The sequence below is a fragment of the Ceratotherium simum genome, chromosome 8 (assembly GCF_057802395.1).
Source record: "Ceratotherium simum simum isolate JZ-2026a chromosome 8, ASM5780239v1, whole genome shotgun sequence".
Classification (NCBI taxonomy): Eukaryota; Metazoa; Chordata; class Mammalia; order Perissodactyla; family Rhinocerotidae; genus Ceratotherium; species Ceratotherium simum.
In genome coordinates this window covers 82517067-82542671 of record NC_141907.1, presented here as the reverse complement: position 1 = coordinate 82542671, position 25605 = coordinate 82517067, and the positions used below count along the sequence as shown (strand labels likewise).

Genomic DNA, 25605 nt, shown 5'->3' with positions numbered 1-25605 from the left:
CTGACTCTTCCACCCCCAACATCCTCCTTCGTCTACCTGAATATTTGCCCAGAAACTAAGTTTCCCTGGTTTCTCCCATGTATACACATTACAAAGTTTTCTTTGATTTTCTCCTGCTATTCAGTCTCATGTCAATTTAATTTGTAGCCCAGAGAGAAAGGACCCAGAGTGGGTGGAGGATAGTCTTCCTCCCCTGAATTTGCATCAAGTTTTACACCTGATTCAGACCATCAGGCATTGTTGACGGGTAGCTGAGCACATACAGATGGTGTTGAACTGTTATTATTCCTGTGTCTTTCATTAAGAATGCATCTCCCCAGGGACAACGCTGCAATGGAAATGTGTGGTGTAAAATTCTGATAGAATCTGAGAACCGCTTCTCATGTGTGCCCTTGAGGATTAAGGGACATGAGAGGCACTACTGGTTGTCCTTCTTCTTTTCATTCATATTAACAGAAATACAGTTTTGTGTAGAGCGACAATGCACCCATTGAAAAACCATATTTACCAGCCTGCCTTGCAGCTGGAGACATCATATGACACAGTTTTGGTCAATAACAAAAGGGCTTCCTTTTGTAGACGCTTATCTCTTATAGGAACAGATGGAGCTTCCAAGAAAGTTCTTGAAAAAGACTCAGACTCCGCTGCCCCTTACCCTTTCCTTCCTTCCTCCTGGAATGAGGAGGTAGTGCTGGTAGTACAGCCGTCAGCTGATAATCACGAGGGGACAAGCATGAGGGACAAGCCACTAGTAAACATGGCTAATCTAAGGGAAGAAGAGTTTGGATCCTGATAATATCTTAGGGTTTCCATAGTAATCCTGGACTGCCTACTTCCAAATATTTGTTACATGGTAAAAATCGAACTATTTGCTTAAGCCACCCTAAATTGGCTTTTTTGTTATATACAGCATCCTGAACTGTTGTGAAGAATAATAAAGATGGGGAATTGACATTTAGTTCCAACTAACAATGTTTGGGAGGAGTTTTAGTAAAATCTGATATTTAAGGTCTCTCTCAGGTCTTAAAATCCACCATTTCATAATCAGAACCCAACAAATCAGAATCCTCAAATTATCTGGCAAAGAATGGAGATAGTATAAACTTTGGATCATCTGTTCCAAATGCCTCACTTTGCAGTAGTACCCTCTTATCTGTGGGGGATATTTTCCAAGACCCGTGGATGCCTGAAACCATGGACAGTACCAAACCCTGTATATACTATGTTTTTTCCTATACATACATACCTATTATAAAGGTTAATTTATAAATTAGGCACAGTAAGAGATTAACAACAATAACTAATAACAAAATAGAACAATTATAACAATATACTGCAATAAAAGTTACCACATGTGAATGTGGTCTCTATCAAAATATCTTATTGTACTGAACTCACCCTTCTTCACGTGATGGGACGAGATGATACAATGCCTATGTGATGAGATGAAGTGAGGTGAATGATGTAGGCATTGTGACCTAGTTTTATTTTCCAGACTGGGTTTGACCGTGGGTAACTGAATCCACGGAAAGCAAACCGCGAATAAGGGGAGAACTACTGTATTAGTATGAAATCCTAGTTTAAAGCTATTAACCAACTGCCCAAGAGAATACAGAAAGTAACTAGTGAAGGCAAAATTCAAACCTAGGCTATTACCTGTGAATTTATTAAACCACAAAAGCAAATTTCCCAAGCAAATCCTACTGTCTGTAAATTTTAATCCAATCGCCTCATATATCTTCAATATCCTAAGGATGAATTAGAGTTCATAGTGATCACTTTAAGGATTTCCCATAAGATCCTTATTTAGCAAATATTCCATTTTTTACATTGCTATGCTTAGTAAGGCAGGAAATAAGTCAAGCCATTAAAGAAAAAAATTTTAAGCATCAAACATTCAAACTCAAAGGTTATTCAGATTAATCCTCTTCTATTTCTCAGAAAATCCAATGAGGCAGACCACTCCCATTCCATAGTATCTTGGTCAACCAACTCTTACTGCACAGAAGATAGTATTGCCATCCTTTAATACAGTAATGTAACAGTTGGGGTGAGAAAAATTGAAAACCATTCTGAAGAATGCAGTTCAAGTGAATGAAAGTACTCCTATTCTCTGATAATGAATGAACCTCTGTAAGATTCTGTGAACATGAGAATTTGGGGCAAAGAATCTCCATGAAACACGTGGTTGGTGTCAGTGGTTGTACCTCTACTAATTTGGCAGGGTCAAAATAACACACTCTATGGATCTTCATCACTGTTGTCATGATAAATGTCATCAGTCACATGGGAAGCCATGCAGCTCAGCGCCAGCCTTCACAATCAATATCATCTACGCACTCGAGCCCAGAAAAGCCAAGTGAAGACGTAATGCCATCTCTGCTCTGTTGTATCCTAGGTTATTTTCTCCATAAGTTCTTGTTTCTGTTAGCATAAGCATTTTCTCTTTTTTTCCTTTCAGTTTTATTGAATTGACATTGAGTATTTTCTCTTTTGCCTCAACAGTGAAATTTCTAAATCAGTTAATAAAGGCCAAAAAAAAACCCCTAAAAAACAAACAAAACCCCTGCTTACCTACAGCAAAGGAGAAAAGTAGAAAGGGCACCAATAGAAAAAGGGCTGAATGCTTAGAATGTGAGCTCCAGGATGAGTGGAAATTTGTCCTGTATCCTCCAAGCATAGAGCACACTGAAAACGTGCCGGGTACATTTTAAGGATTCAACAAATACTTGCAGAATGAATGAATTACCTGGGAATGATCTATTAGCAGAATAAGTCCTTTCACCACACTGATAGGGTCACTAGATGCTGACAGCATTTTGGACATCAAATCACCGTATCCATTGAAAAAAGTGACAGGTCTGAGCTGAACATCAAAGAGGATGGCTGACATGCCAGCGTAGGAGTCAAGGTTCTCCTCCCCCTCATCGGGAGTGGCTGCAATTAGGGCCTCCAGTCCTTGTGCTTCAATGACTACCTAGGGGAAAATGGATATAACAGTCATGATATGAGCTTCCCACCTATTAAGTAAGTGATGGTGAAGCTTCTGAGCTACAGCTAGAATTTTTCTAGGGGTCAAAAATTCAAATATCGGCAGCAGCTAGGCAAAAAGTAAATAAATAAACAAAAACAAAACAACAACTCTATGCCTGAATATAAGGAAAGTTAGTTTTCTTCATTTGATCCTCACAGCCACCCTCTGAGGTACATATGATTTTATCCATTTTGTAGATGAAGCAAAAAAAATGCTCAAATGGCAGAGGCAGGATTCAACCCTCTCTGTCTGACTACAAAGGCCATGAGCTCTCCATTTTATGCGTCATCCTAGAGACTCTTAGTCTCTCCAGGACTGTCGAACATAACAGCTGGGCTATCCTGTAGAGCCCCTAACAGGGGATGGAGAGGTGTTGGGGCAGTCGACCTCAGGCTTCTGCTATGAGAGGGTGTGGAACTCTCTAAGTCATGACTCACAACTTTCTGTGTCAAGCTTTTCTCTCTAGCCAAAGGAAAAGATGATGGGCTCACATCCTGATCTCCGCCATACATAGGAATCCTGCATCTTCTTTGTCCTCCATACCCAGCCCCTTAACCATCGGGTGTTTGGCATTTCAGAGCTCATGTCAGAAAACAGATGGCAATTCCTCAGGACAGAAGGGCATAGTATTCTGACTAGAGTCCTATCAAAGGGTGTGGTAATATAATATTGATACAAACTCAAGTTTATATAGCACTGGATAATTTTTAAATCTTAAATGAGCTTATTTAGAAGGTCATAATTTGATATGCATAAAAACTAAAAGGAAAATATATTTCATAGTTAGGAAGCCTTTATAGATTGTCACAAAACCAAACAGATGGAAGTCAACTAGCTGTCAAAAGCTGACACTTGATTCTTTTCTCTCCTAGCAGTATTGAAAAATATAGACTGGCTCTTTAGAAAGCCATATGCTATTATGAAAGTTTTTATTATGGGGAATCAGTCTCTTCACAGAAACACCTAGATAAAGGTGTTTCTTTATCTAGAATATCTAGAATTCTTAATTCTAGAATTAAATATATGATTCTAAGAAATACGTCTGTGAATAAAAACAAAATATTTTAAAAAGAATATGTGAGAAATACTGGCGTGATTTCAATTTTGTGAATATGTATACCTTTGAAATGACAAATGGATGTTTGGCAAATCCAGTGAGTCAACTTACTTAGGTTTCAAGTTCATGTCTGAAACTCTCTCTGGGATTATAAACCATACAGCCTCTTGTAGATGACGGAATCGTGAGTGACTTACAGCAGAAGCCACAATTAACTTATGCATTCTATAGTGTTACCATCAGTATATATTTTATTTTACCTCAGCCTCATTTCTTACATACTTTATTAAGCAAAATTAACGGAAAATGAGTTACCTGGCTACTGTGAAGATGAGCCTTCCCAAGGCACTGAAAGATATTCAGGTTACTTCTCCTTAGAATGCCAGAACCAGAGTAAAGAATGTCAAGGCTGTAAGTAGCTGCCGAGTGGGGACTACCTAATGACAAAAAAGCCCTGTCATTTAATAAGAGTTCCAGCAATAGCAAGTTGGGGAAGGGCATGGAGGGAGAACCCTTCTTTGGGTTACATACGTGCCATGTAGCCAGTATAGGCAGAAGACGATCCACTCTTGGAGAAACGGTCATAATTATGAGCAACCATTTCCTTCAGAACTCGACGGACCATTTTGCTGCAACACAGGAAAGGGAAAAGCTGCACACTCATTGTAACGGCTGTTTTCCAAGTCAGATTTGGAAAACATCCAAACCTCAGTGGAAAAAAGAGGGGGGGCCAAATTTTCCTCGTGCCACTCCAAGACTGGAGAGGTGCTGGCTGAAGTGCCAGCGTTGGGATTAGGGCTTTCCCCTTCATTCCTCAGATATTTGAAATTCAGTGTGGTATCAAAATGACAGAAGGCGAGGACGCCTAGCTATGAGACGGCTTGAAGTGACCGACGGACACACCTCAGGAGTAGACAACACGTGTTCTTTGAATCACCATGGTTCTGTTGTTCAATGTTGTAGTGACATATAACAGCAAATTTCCAAGAATTTCTTCTACTTATGTAGTTTTCAATTAAAGAGACATCTCAGTAACCATTGTCTTCTCTAAAGTAAGTCTTAAGCCTTACCCCATGTTCTTCTATCCTGTCTACCTATCTAAATAGTGTTGCAATCTTTCCATTCCTGACTACTTAACACTAATTATATCAGTAATAATAAAATATGACAACACAGCAAAAAACATTAATATAATCAACTACAGACATCTGGATCTAGATCTGAGGTAGAAAATAATTGCAAGGAGGGAATGGTAACCTTATATGTTTTCCCCACAATAACACTCGTTTATAAGATTTTAACCTGGAGAAGAAAACATGAGGAAGGTCAAGATAGCCGTCCCCAATTATTCAAAGGGCCTGCAAGTGGATGAATGATTAGCCCTGCTCTGCTTTACTCCAGGGATAAAACCAGGGCCAACAGGGAGATTTCTTTTATACAAAGAAGCGACGGCAACGGTGCGAGTCTCTGAACAATGATACAAGCTCCTCAGAGCACTCCTGCCACTGGAGAGGCACAAGCAAAGTCTGGACGCCACTTGCCAGGAGACTAGATGCCCACGCTGGAGAGAGACACCAAGTGAGCTGGCCTTTCGTGTCCCTCCAACTCTAGCATCTTCAGTTCTGAGAACCTGACCTGCAGTGTTCGCGATGGCTTCCTCACCTTTCCCAGGCTGTTTTCTACCCTGCAGCCTCCTCATCACTGTCCCTAAATCACTGGGTTCACCAGACAAAGGCAGCAAACACACCCAGGATCCCCTCCACAGAGTCCCTTAAAAGTAAACGAAGACACAGAAGTCTACTCGGTCCCCCAGGAGTCCCTGAGAAATTGCTTCTTTCTCCCTCACTCATCTGTTCTGCCCATCTTCCTTATTGTCCTGCTCTTTTCTCCTTTCCACTCACTCCCCCTGTTTCTTGTTCCTTCAGTCTTCTCCTTATTTCTCTTTCCTTCAATCTTTACTGCCTTTTTAAAAACTTTCCTTTCTCTTTACCTATTTTCCACCCTCCCCTATGTCTGTTTTCCTTTTCATCTGGGAATGCTCAAATTTGACTCTTTCTGGGGCTAGTGCTCTGCATGTGACTCAGGGGAAACGGAAATTCCTTCTCCAGCCCTCTGATGTAGTGAGGAGGTGTAGAGAGCTTTGGGGGAGCAGCTTTGAAGAGGGACATCAGTGAATTCAGGAGGAGACAGGAACTGGAAGGAAGATGAATCCAGTAAAAGTGCAACGCAGGCTGTTGATCCCTGCTTCACACCTTGGTCCTAAAACATGCGCCATGTCTAAGGTTTTAAACTTAAATGGTAAATTAATTTGATCTGTAATAAATGAGGCTTCAAAGATCCTTAACATTTGGAAAGTTGAGATGAAAGACCATTTGGCGAGAACTTACATCATTTTGTTGTGTTATTTATAAAAATAGTCCTATTAAAAATGTAGTTGAATTTTAAACCATTGCAAACATTTGGCAATATGTATTTACCAGACTGAACAGGAACCCCAGAGTGAAAATCATACCCAGAGTTCCAAAGCATAGTGCCAAAATGAAGTTCTTTTATTTGGCTCACTAAATAGCTCTCATATGGGAAATTTGGCGAACTCTTTGGTTTTATGCAACATAACCCAGCATAATGATCACACCATTCTTATTAGCCACATGTGTACCACACCAATACACAAATAAGCTTGAACAAGCAGAGACAGGTGCACTGTACCATACCTTGCAGGCATTTCAAAACGTAGAATGTCTTGAACAATGGACAGCATGTATTTATTCATTTCGTTGGGCAGCTCCCCAATAGAGAGCAGGATGTTCTTCACTTCCATGTACGATGGATTGTTATTTAAAATGATAGCAGCTGCAGTAGTGCGCACAGTCTTCTCATGAACTTTACGATTCTGGTGGTATATCCTGTTTAAAGTCTTCTTCACCTGTTCATAAGATGTTCAAGTTTAGTTAGTGCACATCTAGATTTTTAAAATTGATACTGTGGCAGGAATAGTTAGTGCTCTTAAAGATGTACATCTGTTCCTACATTTCCCAGGTTTCTTTGCACTTAGGTTGGGGCCACAGTTCTGACTAATGGACAGTGAACAGAATTGCTGTGGGTAACTTCTGGGATGAGGCAGTGAAGAGCTGGTGTGCCTTCTCCCTTTCTTTCTTCTACTACTGTAGCGAACTTAGGGCCACATTTTCACTTACTTACATTAGGCAGAGCATAAATGAGAAATAAACTTTTGATAAGCTGAGATTTTGAGGCTCGTTTATTATTGTAGCATATTAGTTAGATGTTACTGAACTAATATAGATTTTTAAAGATACTACTGCTATGTGCAATGGGGCTCTGGGGAGAGATGGCTATATGAACCGATATTTCCTTGCAATGAAGTACTTCAGAATTTTCCCTTCTCCTTTCTTTTTTCTGATTAATAGACTTCATTTTTTAGAGCAATTTTAGGTTCACAGCAAAATTGAGCTGAAACTGCAGAGAGTTCCTATATATCCCCTACTTCCCATCTCCCCTCCTCCAACACACACACACAACCTCCTCAACATCCTGCACCACAGTGGTACATTTGTTACATTCGATGAATCTATATTGACACATCACTATCACTCAAAGTTCACAGGTTACATTAGGGGGCTTTTCTTTTTCTTTAACAAAACATTAACACCAAAGAAAATCTGCCAAAATAACTGCATTTTGTGGCAATAAATAATTTAGTTGGTTACTAGCATTGCCTAACAATATGTGGTGTGTTGGGTTCTGTACTAGGCATTTGTAAATATTTCTTTCAGTTCTTCTTCCCTCTGCCTTTTTCTATCTCCCCAACATGTTGTTGGCCTTGTTCTCACACATATAGGCGCTAAATAACTTAACTAAGCACATACAACTAGGAAGGGACAGAGCCAGAATATATATGTAGGTCTGTCTGTCTCAAAAGCCCATCATGCTTGGCAGCATACCAACTCTGACACAAAACTGGCAGGGAGGTGCTTAGCTGCAAACTGGAAAGATCATGCTCAGTAGACCGTTTATCTTGAGGTTTATAAACATGCTCTGCCCTAACAAAAATTTAATTTAGATGGCTTCCTGAAAATGTAGCTATAGGAACCAACATGGTAATACTTAAGCCAGGATATTTCAGTGTCAAAAAGTTTAACAGCACCTTAAAATTTATGGAAGTAAAGATATTTTTGAAAAGAACTTGTTTCTTAAAATAAGAGAATGTGCTTCAATATTTATGCTTCAGGATATAGAATATTATCTATTCAAAATGTGAGGCTGCTTCAGAATAGCCTGAAATCCAATTTAAGAGTTATTCCTAAACAGGAAAGAGAGATTGTTAGTATGGAAAAAAATAGGGTGACAGCATTTGACTCATGTTTAGGCATGTTTTTTCCTTTTGTGAATGTTGCAAATATTCTTGGGGAATTTACCTCATCAGTTATGAAAGCGACATCGAATCTCTGGAGAGCAGTGGTAGCAAGGTGGCTGATGGGTCCTTCCCCTGCCTCTGCGTACTTCAGAAGCAGTGGGATGCCTTCCGCAAGCAGGGCATTCTTCAGAGCCAGCAGGTACATCATGGTGTCCTCTTTTTTCTCTGCTTTTTCAAGTCCTCTCAGGATTAACTTCTTTGCTTCTACCACTGCCTAAAAAAATCACATACTACCTCAGACATATGCCTAGCCATTCATTACACAAGGCTTGGGCAAGACTGGCTTCACTCTCAGGTCCAAAAAAACAACATAAAGTTTTAAAAAGCTTTGCATTGGTTGCCTGACTTAGGCACAGAATGAAAACAAACAACTAAAGCTTGGTAAGGGTGTTGTGTGTTTTTAAAAAGTACATACATCAACACATTCTTAAGCAAAGAGTATAATAAATAATGGACATATTTACCTTTTGAGCACATTCTGAATGTATAAAATCATTTTTAAAATTCCCGTGTGATTGATTATTCATAAAACTGCCCATTCATTGAAATTCTAAAGCAACAGTCAGATGGCGCCTAAGCGGTGCCACACGCTTTCTCTTAAGTAACGATTTGGTGCAAGTGCTTAGAACTCCACCAGGTCTTGTTCTAAATGTTTAATAGGTGCTTATTTCCACTTGAAGCCAAATTTGCTTAATACTACCATACAGTTCAAGAAATATTTCTTGAATGTGGCAGGTATTTTGCTAGGTACTTTTCAAATATGTTCTTTAATCAGCAAAGGCCTTGTTTCCTGGCCTAGAAGAAAAGGAACTGAATACAAGTTAATAGTTTAATGGAAAAGCAAATTAGAAATAGGGACATCTGGGTTCTGGTCTTTGTCACTACATATGTTTTAGGATCTTCAATTTCATCTTTAAAATAAAGATTCCTAAGATCTAATTCATCTATAGAATTTGTCAAACTCTGAAATTAGGCTGCAGATACACACACATACAAACACACACACACGGGGGGGTGAGAGAGAGAGAGTTGAGGAATGAGGGGAGATATAAAAGGCTCCCAAATAGAAGGAAAGATGCTAACTTCATGTGTAATCAGAGAAATGCCATTTCTCAACTATCAAATTGATAAAAAAAACTCAAAAGTTTGATAACATACTTTGTTATAGAGGCTGTGGGGAAATAGGCATTTTCATACGTTGCTGGTGGAAGCATAAAATGGTATAATTTCTGTGGAAGATAATTTGGCAAAAGCTAACAAATCTGAATTTTGATCCAGCAACCCTAACCCTGAAGTTACATCTCCAACAATAAGAAAAAAATATGCCTAAGATTATTCATTTCAGCATCGTTTGTAATAGCAAAATTGTGGAAACCACTTAATGACCATATATAGGAGATGTGAATGAACTGTGGTGCATCGACTTCTAGACTGTTGTAAAAAGGAATGAGAAAAATCTCTGCGAACCAGGATGGGAGATTTCCAGGGTGTACTTTAAATGTAAAAAATAAGATACGAGAGAGTGTATATAAAATGCTATATCTTGTGCAAGAAAAAGAAGTAAGAATGTGTGTGTACATCTGCTTACTGTCACAAAAAGAAACACAGGAAGGGGAAATCAAAAACTAATGACCCTGTTTCCAGAAAGGAGGTAGGTGAGAATGAGGTGAAGGGGTAGAAAACGGAAGGAGACCTCTTTGAGAATATTTTCAGAATAAAGTTTTGCCTTTCGAACCATGTTAATTTTTCACATACTCAAGAAATAAAATTAAATCAACAAGGATTGAAGATTGTTAAAATAGAATTCAAACAGAAACAAATGAACTGAAGTGTATATCAAACTGATACCATAACTAAACAGAAGAGAAGAAAAAGAATCCGAGAGACTTTTGAATATAGAACTCTGTACACCTTTAGTGAGATATATTCTAAGGACAAAGAGAACTGTGATGAAGTCTTGAACTTTATTTAGTCAGTTTGTTTTTTGAAGTGATATTGACTTAGCAATTCCAAAACTATTTTTGTGTGTGTTCTAAGACTGACCAAATGAATCAATATATTGATGTTCTTGAAAACTAGTGTTCTCACTGTGGAAGAAGGAAGATATAATTATGGAATGGGGGAAGGGGAGAAAGAACCTTGTCGTATTGGATTGGAATTAAAGGTAGCAGTATGAACTCACCATATAATAAACATAAAAATATGTATTTTGTCCATCGTTAGAGCCTACACGCAACAGCACTCAAGTAATAAGAAATAAATGTATTCAGGGGTAAAATGTCAGATGTCAGATGTCTGCAACTCACTCTCAAATGGTTCAACCAAAATGAAATAAAACGGAATGAGATCATGGAAATATAGCAATATGTAAACAATTGGCAAATATAGATGAAGTGTATACAAAAATGTTCATGGAATTATACTATTTTTACAACTTTTTTGTAGGTTTGAATTTTTTCAAACACAAATTCAAGGAAAAAAGGAAATTAGGATGCAGGGAGGTCAAAATGTAAGCAAAAAACAAATAGAACAAAGAAATAGGGGGCTTAGTACTCTGTGAATTTGTCTAGCTGTCATTCAGACAGTCATAGGGCAGTAGCTTTCATGCCAGTAACTGCTGAAAAGCTATAGCACTCAATAGGATGGCAGGTACCTTTTAGGTAGTGTAAGTATTGTGCACTCAGTAGACACGTTAAATTCATACTTAGAATACATCTTTTTCTTTCTATTCATGTGTCTTTCACTTGGGCAAAAGGTAGATAAGTATTCTATAGCAGAAAGTTCAAAAGAAAATGTGAATTTACTACAATCCCTCTGGTGGCCAAGTTTAATCATCTTCCAAGATGCATTTTTAAAAAAATTGCTCAAAAACATTTAAAAAATTGAATGATAGTGATAGTGGATAGTTTACAGCTACCTACAAGGTAACTTTAAAGATGTGATGAGAACTAGGCTGTTCCATTATCAGCAGGACTTTAAATGTAATCCTTGGTTCAGTTTCCTTCTCACGCTATATTCTATTCTCTCCCAAGGTTTCATCCATTGTCTATTCCTGGCCCTGACTCCTCTTCTGGGCTGCAGACGGGTGTGGCCATCTGCCTGTTGGACAACTCAACTTGGTGGCCCAAAGGATTTCAAACTTAACATGGCCAAAACAAATTAACAGTTCTACCCTCCTCCCACTCCCAAACCAGGTTCTACAAACTTTGCTTAAGTGGTTGACATCACCATACATCTAGTATCCTAACCTGGAAGCCTAATAGTCACCTAGATTCTTACGTCTTTCCCATTCCCCACACTCCTTCAGTAACTAAATACTATTAACTCTATCTCATAAATGGCTCTTGAATCTGTCTCCTTCTTTCACCCTACTGCCCCTACATTAATCCAGACCTTTACTAATTCGTGCCCAGGTTGTTGCAAATGTTTGCGACCAGATCCCACTGGCTCTAATCCAGCCAACACCCAGTCCATATACCGTCGTGCTTCCTTCCAAATAGAAAATCTGAGCTTGTCATTCTCTTGCCTAAAAACTGCATTGTTCTCCCTTGTCTCTGTTGAATGAAGGCCAGACTCCTTAGCCTGTTATTAATAAAGACCCAGCCGACCTCTCTTCTCTCTTCCCCTTTTCTGCATCTCCACTCTCACCTATCTCTCCTACAAACATAGATATTTTGTGCTCCAGCCTCACAGAATTTCTCACTATTCCCAAGCATACCAGGCCCATTTTGACTTTGGGCTTTTCCATACATTGTATTTCTCCTAGAATGTCCTTCATTCTGTACTACTGTCTCTTCACCTGTCTCTTCTAGACTAAACTCAAATATTACCATTTTGGTGAAACCTTCCCCCCAAACAGAATAGTTTGCTACATCTCTGTATTCTCAGAGCATTCTGTTTATATTTCAATATTATTATTTATATGTTGGTGGTTGATAGACTAGGAGTTCTCTGAGGATGGTAGAATATTTTGTGCATTTTTATATTACAGGATTAGCATCACGCCTAGCACAGAGTAAACGTTCATTAAATACTGCTGAATGGATGTTTTTATATTTGAGTCTTCTTTTTAGCCAAGATGTTTGATATATGATTGCTAAAGTAAACCAGCTACTCAAATAATTGCAGAAATTAAAAAATTTAAGAAGTCATAACTCTTTGATGTCATAAAAATTATGCAAATTTGATTTCTGCCAGAACTTAATAAGCTGATATCAAATATTTTCAATGCCATTGTTTTTAGTGATCTTTTTCATACTTAGTTTTCATTCTAGTTATAAGTTGCCTCTTTTGGAATTATTTGGTTTCAAAAACACTCTCTCTCTTGTTTTTAATAGCAAGCACTCAGTAAGCAAAATAATATAGTGATGATTTTGGAGATAGAATAAAAATGCTGACTGGAAGCTGGCTGTATAATAAATGTGGACAGAAAAAAAGACTATGTTTTTGTATGTTCAGCATCTTTTTTTTTTTTTTTTTGTGAGGAAAATCAGCCCTGAGCTAACATCCATGCTAATCCTCCTCTTTTTGCTGAGGAAGACCGGCTCTGAGCTAACATGTATTGCCAATCCTCCTCCTTTTTTTCCCCAAAGCCCCAGTAGATAGTTGTATGTCGTAGTTGCACATCCTTCTAGTTGCTGTATGTGGGACATGGCCTCAGCGTGGCCGGACAAGTGGTGCGTCGGTGCGCGCCCAGGATCCGAACTCGGGCCGCCAGTAGCGGAGCGCATGCACTTAACCGCTAAGCCACGGGGCCGGCCCTGTTCAGTATCATTAATCTATTTGCATTATAGAAAGATAGGCTGTGTTGGATATTAATCCATTTGGATTTTCCATATTTAGTTATGCTCATGGAGGGTTTTGTTTTATTTTAATGAGAAAGATGTTAAAAATGATAGTCCCTTCAGGCAAGTGGAGAAGGTTTGAGCAAATGAAATTAAAAATAAAATGTAAAATTCTAAGTAATTAGAAGTAACTAAATTCCCACCATCAAAACTCAAAACTGCAAACCACACCTACTATAGATAAAGTTCTGCTCTAGGAGGTAGCCCTAGAGTAGATATTTTTCTAAAAACAAGAACTATACCATACATAGCATTCAAAGCTGATATATAGTGGACACTCAATATATATTGATGGGGGATTAATGGACTATTTGCTTGTATTCATTGAACATTTTCTATGTACCAGGCACCACTTTAAGCAATTGGTGTTGAACAAAGATCTATTTCTGCATAGAGCTTACATTTCAGTGGGAGAGAGAAATAAACAATAAACATAATAACTGAATTATAAAGTATGTTAGATGGCAATAATTGCTAAGCAAATATTGAAAATAGAGTAGGGTAAGGGGGATTAGGGGTGCCAGTGGTGGGCAACACAGTGAGTAGGACATAGAATGGTCTGGAACTATACATATAAGACTTGAGATCAGATTTGCACTCACTTTGAGTTTGCAGTCTTCGTTCTGACACAGCTTCCTGACGAGGGCCCCAATGATGATCATAACAGTTTCTCTGATGTCATCGCTCCCAAAGGAACCTTTGAACTTACTCTGTAGCCAAACAGGGATAAAATGGGTTACCAAAACATTTAAATATTTCCAAAGGACATTTTTAGTTAAGAGACAAAGTAACCAATGCCTGAGGAAATGTTTTTATATTTCTAGATTGCAAACTAAGAATTTTGCTTTGAGAACACTTAGACATTCACTGTCTAACTTTGAATTGAAGAGTTAATAGAATCTCCCCGTTCCAGATATTCTTAACATGGGTCTATGAACTCCCCAGAGGTTTATGGATTGGGTTCATTGGGTGAGTGAACCAAGAAAATGGTCTGTAAAACTCTATATATGTGTGAAAAGGGGCTTCATTGCTTTAACAGATTCTCAAATGGGCCCATTTTCCAAAAAGATTATGAACTCTTCCACTAGATCACAAGTGGGTAAGTATACTTTTTGTTTTTAAATTTTGGACCCAAGAGAAGTCTAGCTTTTATTTCTAATATAAATTTTTTAATATCTAAAGAACTGTATCTCTTCAATGTACTGTGCATTAAATACAATGAAGACTTTTGAAATCAAAACAAATCCTTTAAAATCAATTTTTGAAGCATAACCAAGACTTCTCCCATCTGAAATTTTGTCCTGTCACATTATATGACAGGTGAACACAATCTTTAAATTTCCATAAAGTATAGTTATGTTGTTTAGAGGAATTGTGAAGAGGACATTATCTGAAATAATTTACTATACAGTTAATGATTAATGGATAAAAAAAGAGCCCAATAGAATTTGAATGTAAATAGAAGGCTCTAGTTTCATCCTTCATTCTGATCCAGCAACTTTTACTTACTGGTTAGATTCTTATGAGCTTTTTAGCAGCTAGGAGCCTTTATTTCCCCAGCGTCCATTTGACTTACAATGAGGACTCGCAGGAGTTCTTCATTGGGGTGGGAGGCAAATCCACAGGCATAGAGAAATCTCTCCTGGAGGATAACACTACTGTCACTTTTGAAATCCAAAAAGTCCAAAATGGCATCTAATGAGTCTGGAGTCTGAGCAGACGTGACAGCATCCACCAGCTGAGGACTAGGAAAAAGGCACAGTGATGGATATCAATGTTTATGGTGCTTAAGAAATTATTTAAAGTCTCTACCATTCACAGACTCTCCATTGGTTTGAGTTTCCTAAAGAAGTGAAATGTTTTTATTTGAACAAAAAAAAAGTGAATGACCTTGAAAAAAAACCCATTTTATTTTAAACCTCTCCCTTAACTCTTTTCTCCCTAACTCAATGTTAATTCAGAATATACAAACTAACTTTACTATATTAGCCTCAGCCAAATATAATTTGGAGACTTGTAAATAAAAATTATATAAATATGGGGCCAGCCCGGTGGTGTAGTGATTAAGTGCGCACGCTCCACTTCGGCGGCCAGAGGGTTTGCAGGTTCGGATCCCCAGCGTGCACTGATGCACCACTTGTCAAGCCATGCTGTGGCAGTGTCCCATATAAAGTAGAGGAAGATGGGTACGGATGCTATTAGCCCAGGGCCGGTCTTCCTCGGCAAAAAGAGGAGGATTGGCACGGATGTTAGCTCAGGGCTGATCTTCCTCACACACACACACACACACACACACACACACAAATTATATAAATAAAGTTACAAATTAGGTTCTACTTCTTTTCTACATGAGTAATACATAAAAGCCATGGTCCCCAACATGGATTCTCATTCTCTAATTAGCTTTGCAAATATACACATTTCCCAAATGCCTTATTTACTGAGGTAGGATTATTTAATGGAAAGATGGAAAATTCTTTTAACTTTAATTTGTACTAAAGGAGAAGTTTTGCATATTTTTTAAAAAATAAAAAGCACCATGGTATAGTTCAACCACAATGATTATGTGTGGGCAGAGCAGAAGTCCTATCAGAAAGTTCTAATTACATATTCTGGTCATCAAGAATCTTTGATTGGTTGAGTCTGGTATCATGAAATTTCTGAAACTACTTGTCATACTAATGAACATATTATGTATGTAAATATTATATTCCACATCCAGATAAGCACACCATGCATGTGGTTAGTGCTTTATACTTAAAAAAAAATGATATACTTGCACTATATCATTTTGATCCTAACAAAAACCTGGTGAATAAAGCAAAGATTGAGAGATAATACTTATTAAGTGACTATTATGCCAGCACTGCACTAGAAAGTTTAGGTGGGCAACTTCTCTTTTGCTTTAAATTCTTTATCTATAAGATGGGGCTAAAAACAGTAGTTACCTTAGGATTGTTGGGAGGATTAAATTACAAAATCTTTGTAAAACACTTAGAATAGTGCTTGGCACATTGTAATTGCTCAATAAATATATGCTGTTATTACTACAATCACCTCATTTAATCCACTGAACATCTCTGCCAGTTTAATACTAATATGCCTCCTTACCCATGAGGAAACAGATTCAGAGGTAGTGAGTCATTTGTTGAAAGGCCCATAGCTGGCAAGTGTACAGCTGGACTGGAACTCAGGTTTTTCTGACTCTGGAATCCATGATCTTTTAATGACATCACTGTTTCCCAAAGTGTTTCCTGTGCAACTCTAGCCCTACAAAATGCTTTAAGAAGAGGGGTTCTCAAGGTCATGTAAGTTTAGACGATATTTAAGGAAACTTATACATAATACTATCTGATTAAACATGCTGAAAATTTCTGTAGCAAAGAGAACTATTTGACTTGGTTTTACCCAGTGTTTTTCAAACCCAGTTGCTCCTCACAGAATCCTTTTCTTTTGGCATGCTGGTTAATATTCTGCAAATTACAGGATATGCACAATAGACACTTTGGGAAATGTTACGTTCCACAACCCTGCCTTTCACTATCTTACAATAAATAGAAGGAATTATTCTCCGTATTTTACAGATCTTGAAAGTGAGGCTCAGAGAGGCTTAATGTAAATGACTTGCTTTAAAGGTTATATGCTGTTGGAGATCAGAATTTAATAGTAGGTCTTCTGATTTTAGTTCATCTTAGTATCCTTTCTACTACACTATGCCACATGTGTGTTTTTTTTTTTTTAATTTTATTTATTTATTTTTCCCCCAAAGCCCCAGTAGATAGTTGTATGTCACAGTTGCACGTCCTTCTAGTTGCTGTATGTGGGACGCGGCCTCAGCATGGCCGGAGAAGCAGTGCGTCGGGGATCCGAACCCGGGCCGCCAGCAGCGGAGCTTGCGCACTTAACCGCTAAGCCAGGGGGTTGGCCCGCCACATGTGTGTTAAAGATGATATGATACAATATTTTGAAAATAATCTGATTTATCAAACACATAAAGTTATCCAAATTATTGCTGCCTTAAGATTTCTAGCATACAAACCAGGTTAAGGTTTAGTGTAATTTCTATTCTAAATTAATAGCTAATTTTTGCACTTTCTTGTCAGTATTTTCGTCTTTGATATAAAGACAAATCACCCTACAAATATACTTTACAGTTCTATGATTATAACAGGGTCTGAGAATTTATGAGTTTGTATATCTTTCAACTTCTGGCTTAAATATTTATTTTTGAAGAGAGCAACCAACTGTGGTTAGTCATATGGAATTCCTATCAATTTTTTTAACGTCCTCAAGGCAAGTAAATAACAAAGACAATCAAGAACAAACAGACTTCTCAGAGAAAAAGCTAAATTCTCTTCTTCTTAGAGAATGAAGTCCTTTGAACTCAGTGACTACTGCTGCTGTGTGTGTGTGCATGCGTGTGACTTGGCCAATTACCACTTTTGATTACGTTAATGGCTAGTTTCGACTTTGTCAAATGAATTGAGCCATGTTCTATATCATTTGGATAATTGATATCATACAGCTGAACTTGCACTTACAAATTCTATATTACAGACGAAAAACATTTGTATTTACAGGTAAAGTAAATTTGAGAATTAAGTCAACTCTATTAGGCATGTACAATGAATCACACTTTCACCAAATATTCAAATAATGCACAGGTTTTTTTCTAGATTCTTTTGGCTGTTTACCTCAGTTCTCAGTTTTCTATATAAAACACAGCTTCAATGGGGGTGATCATTGAATCTTTAATGAAATCACATTTTTCAATGGAAAAAGTCATACTCTTGGGGCCGGCCCTGTGGCTGAGTGGTTCAAGTTCCACGCGCTCCACTTTGATGGCCTGGGTTTGCAGGTTCGGATCCCGGGCGTGGACCTACACCACTCGTCAAGCCATGCTGTGGCGGCGTCCCACATACAAAATAGAGGAAGACTGGCACAGATGTTAGCTCAGGGCCAATCTTCCTCAAACAAAAAAAGGGGAAGATTGGCGACAGAGGTTAGCGAGTCTTCCTCACCAAAAAAAACCCCCAAAAAACCAATGACCCAGAAATGCTTTCCTACAGACAACTCCACACAATGTTCAGGGTACTTACAGTACTTCCTTGCTTTCAGCCTTTAGGATCTGGAGAATCTCTTCTTTCTTTGCAGTCCTGAGGTGCTGAATGAAGGCCAGGAAGCTCCTGACAGCCTCAGCTTTGGAGAGGCTGTCGGGCTGCAGGTGGTTTCTGGTGGCCTGCCAGTGCTCTGAGAGCTGCAAAACATGGCTGAGGCTTGTACCGCACTCAGAATTCTAAATATCCGCCTTTACAAGGGATGTTCTCCCCAGAAATAAATTTTTCCTCCTACCTGACAAGCAAAGGAAGCTTTTTGCATCTTACCTCATTATACCTGATTGCCCCCTGCTCATATCACCCTTGTGTGACTCTCAGAGGCAAATACAGAGGCCTGTTGACCCTGGGGGCAATTCCTTTGCAGAAGGATCATTTTTGTCTATTAGTATTTAGCTCAAAGGAGTTTGGGCTTTGGGCATATAGATCATTCCATGGTTACACCCAGGGAGTTATATCTGAGGCCAGGCTTTGACTACCACAGTGAAATTGTACAGAATATTAATTAATGGCATTGGAGGGGGAAAAACGATATTGGAGGGCTAAAAAAATCAGAATTGCTAAAGAATTGTGTCAGGTTTCTCATTTACTGAGACCTCACTGAAAATCAGTCTTTGTACTAATTTGAGCTCCCTATTCTATCTCTTCATTTTATTGTTTGAATGAAATCAATGCTTAACTATCGCTGAGGTCTGAACTATTCATTACTTATACGTTAGAGTAGTATCTACACAAAGGTAATTCTCATACACACTATTGTTATTCCACTGTGGTTTTAAAAATAGTAAACAGTTCCAATTAATAACATCTTTTGGCTTTGAAATAAGCTAAAGCACTTATTTTTCATAGTTGACCACTTTTCGCCTAGTGGTAAAAAAGGCGTTAAATCCCATTAGTGAACTCCAACTCCCTAACTCTGGGGTAATCATCATGCTACTAGTTTTTAAATTATTAATTCCTTCTAATAAGCAAGAGACACATATTTTGCTCTTTTTCAAATCCCTTTTGGTTATCTAATCTTAAGAGGATATTCCAAAGCAAAATTCCAGCTGTACTTAGCTAAAGATTTAATGGGTCATTTCTGAGGGCAGAGAGCACATCAGTGTGAATTTAGATGTTTTTTTCTTTAAAGGGTTGCAATGGTGACGTTATACTGCAGGTGGAAAAGGAAATTCCTCGGAGACATAAACCCTTCCTACAATAATGATGAAATAATTATCAAAAATCTTAGATGGCTCATAATGTTTAATAACTATGGGGGGAGAAATTAATAGTTCACAGCATAAAAAGATTATCTCTTTCATTAGTCACTTTCCTAAATAATTTCCATCTCATATGACATTAAAAAATTATACTGCAACGTTAAATGATACATGGAAGAAAAAACAAATAAAAGAAAAAAATTTGAGAATGATGATTTTCTATTTTATTTTATATTCCCCTTAATTCAATTTTGATAAAATTGAGAAACTAACAAGGAATTAGCGCCTCATACTTTAAGCAAATTATGGTATTAGTTCTTGATGATTCTACTTCTCTGAACACCAATAATAACCAAGGGACGAGCATCTTCTGGTAGCTATGAACAGAGCATGAAGCCAAAGGTTTGCTCCCTTGACAAGAGGTTAAGAATTGGGAAATGCTGGACCATAACGTCATTTCTGTGGCCATATATCATTATTGATGCAATAAATGAACTTTCTCTTTGCTGGATTAAAAATGTAATAAGATGATCTACACTTTGCCTTGGGGATGTGCTATCTCGTTTCTGGCTGTCACTGGAGGGCAGTTTGGGGTGTGGTAAAGATGTGTTTCCTAATTTAGGCAGAGAGCTTGGTATCCTTTTTTAGTTCTCACAGCATTACTCAGAACACTGAGCTCAGTAAAATATTTCACCTGTGAACACATCTCTACTAAAATGGCAGAACTTTCAGGATTTGGATCCCTGTGCATGGTCTTGACACCACATGGTTCCCCCTAACTTCATTAGGCCCTTATTCCTCCTGCTTTCTAGGTGCTACTCTTAAGAAGTTGCCCTTAAATCATAACATTTTTGATCTGAGATGAATGGATGGTAGTTATTTTTAATTCTTGTTATATTATTCACCATTGCAGGTGCCATTCTAACTCAGTTATGTCTGGTGGTTCTTTATCAACTTTCTTAGAATTAACTGAAGCTTCCAGTGGAGACAAAAGGAAAATAGAATTTTAAGCCATGATTATTTCCACATTTGGCCACACAAAGCAGTTCTTTGCACTTACAGAAAGGCATCCTTTGCACTCGCTCTGGAAGACCTGTCCCACAATGGGAAGGGCCACATACTTGGAATCAACTGCTTTAATTACGGCTGCAACTTGCTTTCCAGGCATTAGTCTTGGGCCTTCTTCAGTCGTCCTCAGCTCTAATTTCTGCCTGCATACCGAGCAAGAGAAATATCACATTACCAGCATTCTTTTAAGTGAACAAGCTACTAACTGCCATTCTTTTGGCAAATAGGATACTAATACATTCAAATTGTGTAAGACCATGTCTTTCAAACTGTAGTATCTCCAGCGATTACAGAAATCTCAAGATAATTATGAAATCTTTCTGGAGCAATAATTTTATTCAAAGATTTGAAAATTTAAGTCTGAATTTTCAAAATATTATGACAAGAGAATACAGGGAAAAAAAATTTGCCTGGATGCTGAACAAGATATGTGATGTCACCTCTTTCGAATTTAGCCCAGCTTTCTGAAAATGCTATCTTCAATACAACCACATGCCACTTATTACCCCAGATAACTAGGAAATATTATTTTCCAAAAATGGCCTCAATAATATTTTTGTCTGATATGCTCTTTCAGAACTTTGTCTCTCTCTCATCAAGAGGTAGCATCTACATCCATCTTCTTGAAACTGGGCAGGACTCTGTGACTGCCCCGACTAATAGAGGATGGTGGAAGTGACACGATGTGACTTCTGAGACTAAGTCATAAATGGGAACTCAGCTCTCATCTGGCATGCCAGTAGCACAGGTACCTTTGGAGACTTGAGCTGCCACCTAAGAGGTCTGTCTAGCTGAAGCTGCTGTGTTGAGAAGCACATGGAGATAAAGAGAGATGCATGAGGACCCTCAGTAGTTTAAGTCTTCCCAGCCCAGGCACCAGATAGGTGAGAGAGCAACCATTGAATGATTCCAGCTATGGCCAGTGACTGTCTGCTACTGTATAACAGATGCCAAGCAAGGCATGCCTAGCTGGGCGAAGGCAAGCCCCAGAATTATGAGAGAGAAAGATAAAATGATTGTTGCTTTTTACACCACTAAATTTGGGATGGTCTGTTATATACCAATGGAAACCTGATAGACTTGATAAGCAGTTGGAAATATTTAGTTTATATGAAAATAATATAGATATAGTATAAAGTAGAATGCAAAATTATACTCCAGCTAAGACTTCAATAAAATTTCAAAGCATTTATAGTTTGAGGCACTTCTCCTAAGATTTTGCATCCATTCACCTCTGAGATTAGGGCCACTTCAGAAGAAACATTTGAGAAGCAATGGCATAAGGTATATTACATTTAATGCTAGAAAATATTCTTTTCTGAATTAAAATCTGAAAATAACACATATTCTTAGATTTAGAATTCCCGTTTTTAATCCTGTGAGATCTATTCCTACCAGAGGAATTTCCTCAAATTGAAGAAACAGGCTTGAATATTTAAGTGTTATAAATCACCTCAAAAATTCTGTGACTTGCTTTTCTATGGAACTTTTTACGTGTTTCTTAACAATAATAACAAAAAAACTCTCAAGGGGAAAACACGCAAATGCCACCACTTTTTAACCTGAATATTAAAAACATTTGACAGAGAAATCAGAAAATTAACTAGAATGAATCAAATAGCTTATCTTTTTAAAATTCAAATTCTTTTCAATAAACAAGTGATTTTTCATGAAATTTTGTTGAAAAATAGAAGTTTTATTACATGCCATATATTATTGTAGATGATGTGAAAAATAAAGATGAGCAAGATATAACGACTGTTTTTGAGGAGCTCATAGTCAAAATAAGGGTGCACTATATACACACACACACATATGTATCCACCTATTAAAAACCAAGTATAATAATATATCAAATAACAGAAAAGAAAATAAAAATTATCCTACTTTGATACTATTTTGCCTGCAATAGTTTGTAGACTGTTCAGCCCAAAAGCATGTGTCTCTTCTGCGAGCACAGCTACAACAAAGCTGTCTTCTATCTTATAGGTAGTGACAGATGTGGCTTTCGAAGTGACACCCAAGACCTAAATAATAAATAAATATTTGTAGAAGTCACAAGTAATCCACTTTTTATCTTTGAATCAAGTCAAATAGACAACTCCCTTTTAATCTTTAAAAGAGCTTCCCTTTCACACCCTCCCTCCATCACCCACACTTATAATATAATAAAATAAGTGATTCATTTGATGTGTGAAACTATACTCTGAACTGAAAATTGTAAATATTCCCAAATTATATTGTTACCTTATTTTTCTATTATTTTAATCTCTAAAAAATGTGATTATTTGAATGCCTCAAAGAAAGTGATATCTATCATACCTGATTTGGGGTTGTAAATCCAGACCTCTCTATTTTGCATGAATCCAAGGCCTTAGTTTTGGTCACTTTGTCTTGATGAGCCTGGTAGGTCACTTTGCAATCCCCGGAAATATCTACCTAAAAAGAAAAGTGAAAATATAATGTTGGGATTCTCTTATAGACCATTTGAATCTTAGTGGGAAGTGGCTTGGAAATTGGGGTCCCTAATAAACCATTGGGAACTGCCTTTTGTCCAGGCTCACAAGATAGCAAGACAGGAGGAACTCAGCGTTTCCTGCAGCATGTGGAGTCTTTTCCATCCTCTTTTGTCGAGACCTTCTAGTGCCTTCTTATTGCCCCAGAAATAATAAAGGATTTCCTACTTCTCTTTAATGTCTAATAAGAATTAGACAAATTGCCGGTCATAACCAAAACCTCTGGTAAATGGGTAATTATATGGCAAGGGGAGTTGACTTTTAATGCTGCATCTAGGCTGTGTATGTGAATGTGTGCATGTGTGTGCGTGTATTTTGACTAGCTGAATATGATTAGAAATTCTTAAAATCCTGTGGGATTAATTCAACTCATTATGAATGACAACAACTTTAGTGTAGGCAAATCTATCCCAATACAGACTCTGTTTAGCTTCTCTGAGCCTTCCCTCGGGCCTCTGCCAGCACCACACTCAGCCTCTATTCTAGCAAACTAACCAACAATTCCCTTGGTCCAGCCCTACCATCAGATTTTCTCACCCACTCATGGGTGGCTGAATTCAGAGCAGGAAACTTGGACTCGGCTTTACCTTTGACTCCAGGTGTGATACTGGGGGAGCCACTTAACTTCTCTAGTTTAACTTCAATTTCTTTGTCTATAAAATGAAAGGGGTTGGTATAGACCAGTGGTTCCCTAAACTGACAATGCATCCAAATTATATGAGAAAACTGTTAAGATACAGATGCTCAGGTCCTTCCTAATCTATTGAATAAGAATCTCTACAGTGAATCCAGAGAATCTATATTTTTATCAAGCTCCTTGTGGGATAGCGATGCACAGTGATGTCACTGGAATGCTCCCCAAGGTTTTCTGCATCTCCAACATTTAGTCATTCAATAGGTCTCCTTAAGTATAACTGATTCTAATTTCCTTTACCATGTATTTGAGTAACAAAATGTTGGGGTAAATGGCAATTTGTTTCACATGTAAATGAGACTTGACTATCCAACTCACCTTTTCTGAGCATTACCACAGTAGTAACTTTTTTACTGAATTTCTACCAATAGAAATCCATATAAACAATTTTGGTAACTCTATTGACAAATAAGATTCTGTATCTTCGATATTAGTAAGTACCTCACTGGTGGTTCCAGAGCTTAACTGCGTCTGAAATAGGCTAGCCAGGCCTCTCTTAATATTTTCTATGGCCACCGGCTCATTTTGATATGAGTAGAACTCTTTGACCTAAGGGAGAAAAAGGATAAACATAAATGAGGCAAAAATGCATCATTTATCAGATTTGGTTAAATAACTGGCAGGAAGGGTCAGATTCTCACCCGGATCAATAATGGGAGAAAGAGGTTTGTTACTCCAAAGCTGGGATTTCTTTTTCTGTGAAAAGAAGCTATTTACATTTCTAAGAAGCTAAACCATCAGAATATGAAATTTCAGGAGAATAATAATGAAGGCTCTGAACATGATGGGCACAGCATAGGGAAGGGAAGAGAACACTGATATAGGCTGGGATTTCTGTGAAAACAAGCAAGATCGCCTAAGGAAGAGAAATCAGGAGCATTCTCTTTGAACATGTCAGCATGTTCTTTACCTGTCACCCTGCTTGAAACAAAAACTAACCAAGGTTTAAAATAACAGCAGAGAAATAGGTTCTTGGAAGAGAATGGCAATCACCACCCTTGAGACTCCTGAGACAGCACAGCCTCTACGGGCTGTGACAAGGGCCAGACATCACCATAAAGCCCATCGACAAAATTCCACAGAGCTGACTTTCTCCGGCCCTCCAGATCATTCATGTTGGCCATGGGTAAAGGAGATCTAGCGGTTGGAAGAGTTGAGGCTGAGAATGCTACCACTGCCTGGCCTGCCCCAGGCACTGCTTTGAGTTTCCCTTGAGAAGGAAGGGAAAGGAAGTTGAAATGAGGAGGGTGACCGATTTGGCTGACATAATAAATGGCTTACCTTAGCTTTGTTTCATCCTTGATATGTACAGGCACAAGGGTCATAACAATGTCTCACACTATGTTGATAATTTAGCTCATGTTTAAGAAACAAGGATAAAAATATGATGAGAATTTTCTGGAAAGCAGTCTGCCATTTTTCACCCAGTATTAACCCCAAAGACTTCACACAATTACAAATAGAGGATGGATATAGCTTCCCTATAAAAATTCCCAAGGCATATGATAATTATAGCTGAGCTTTTCTAACAGAAATACCCAGAATGCCTTCCCATTGCTCTTCAAAACCAGCCACGGCTTCTCAAGGAAAGCAGACAGCTCAGTAATTACGCAACGAATTAACATCAGTCTGAACAATTCA

The 25605-nt window shown here is 38.0% G+C and overlaps 1 protein-coding gene across 2 annotated transcripts in view; it reads right to left on the bottom strand.

Annotated features, from left to right (window-relative positions):
- Positions 1-25605, bottom strand: part of MTTP (microsomal triglyceride transfer protein) — a 55203-nt gene that overhangs the window by 8843 nt on the left and 20755 nt on the right. The window contains exons 5-16 of one of the 2 annotated variants that reach the window (XM_014787910.2): positions 24406-24513; positions 23077-23193; positions 22642-22781; positions 20747-20897; positions 18470-18627; positions 14947-15115; positions 13973-14080; positions 8528-8740; positions 6806-7017; positions 4623-4720; positions 4407-4528; positions 2750-2977 (exon numbers count right to left, since the gene is read on the bottom strand). In XM_014787910.2, the coding sequence (XP_014643396.1) occupies positions 2750-2977; positions 4407-4528; positions 4623-4720; positions 6806-7017; positions 8528-8740; positions 13973-14080; positions 14947-15115; positions 18470-18627; positions 20747-20897; positions 22642-22781; positions 23077-23193; positions 24406-24513 (1824 nt within the window). The remainder of the gene's footprint in view (positions 1-2749; positions 2978-4406; positions 4529-4622; positions 4721-6805; positions 7018-8527; positions 8741-13972; positions 14081-14946; positions 15116-18469; positions 18628-20746; positions 20898-22641; positions 22782-23076; positions 23194-24405; positions 24514-25605) is intronic. The other variant, XM_087434631.1, reaches the window with a different exon arrangement.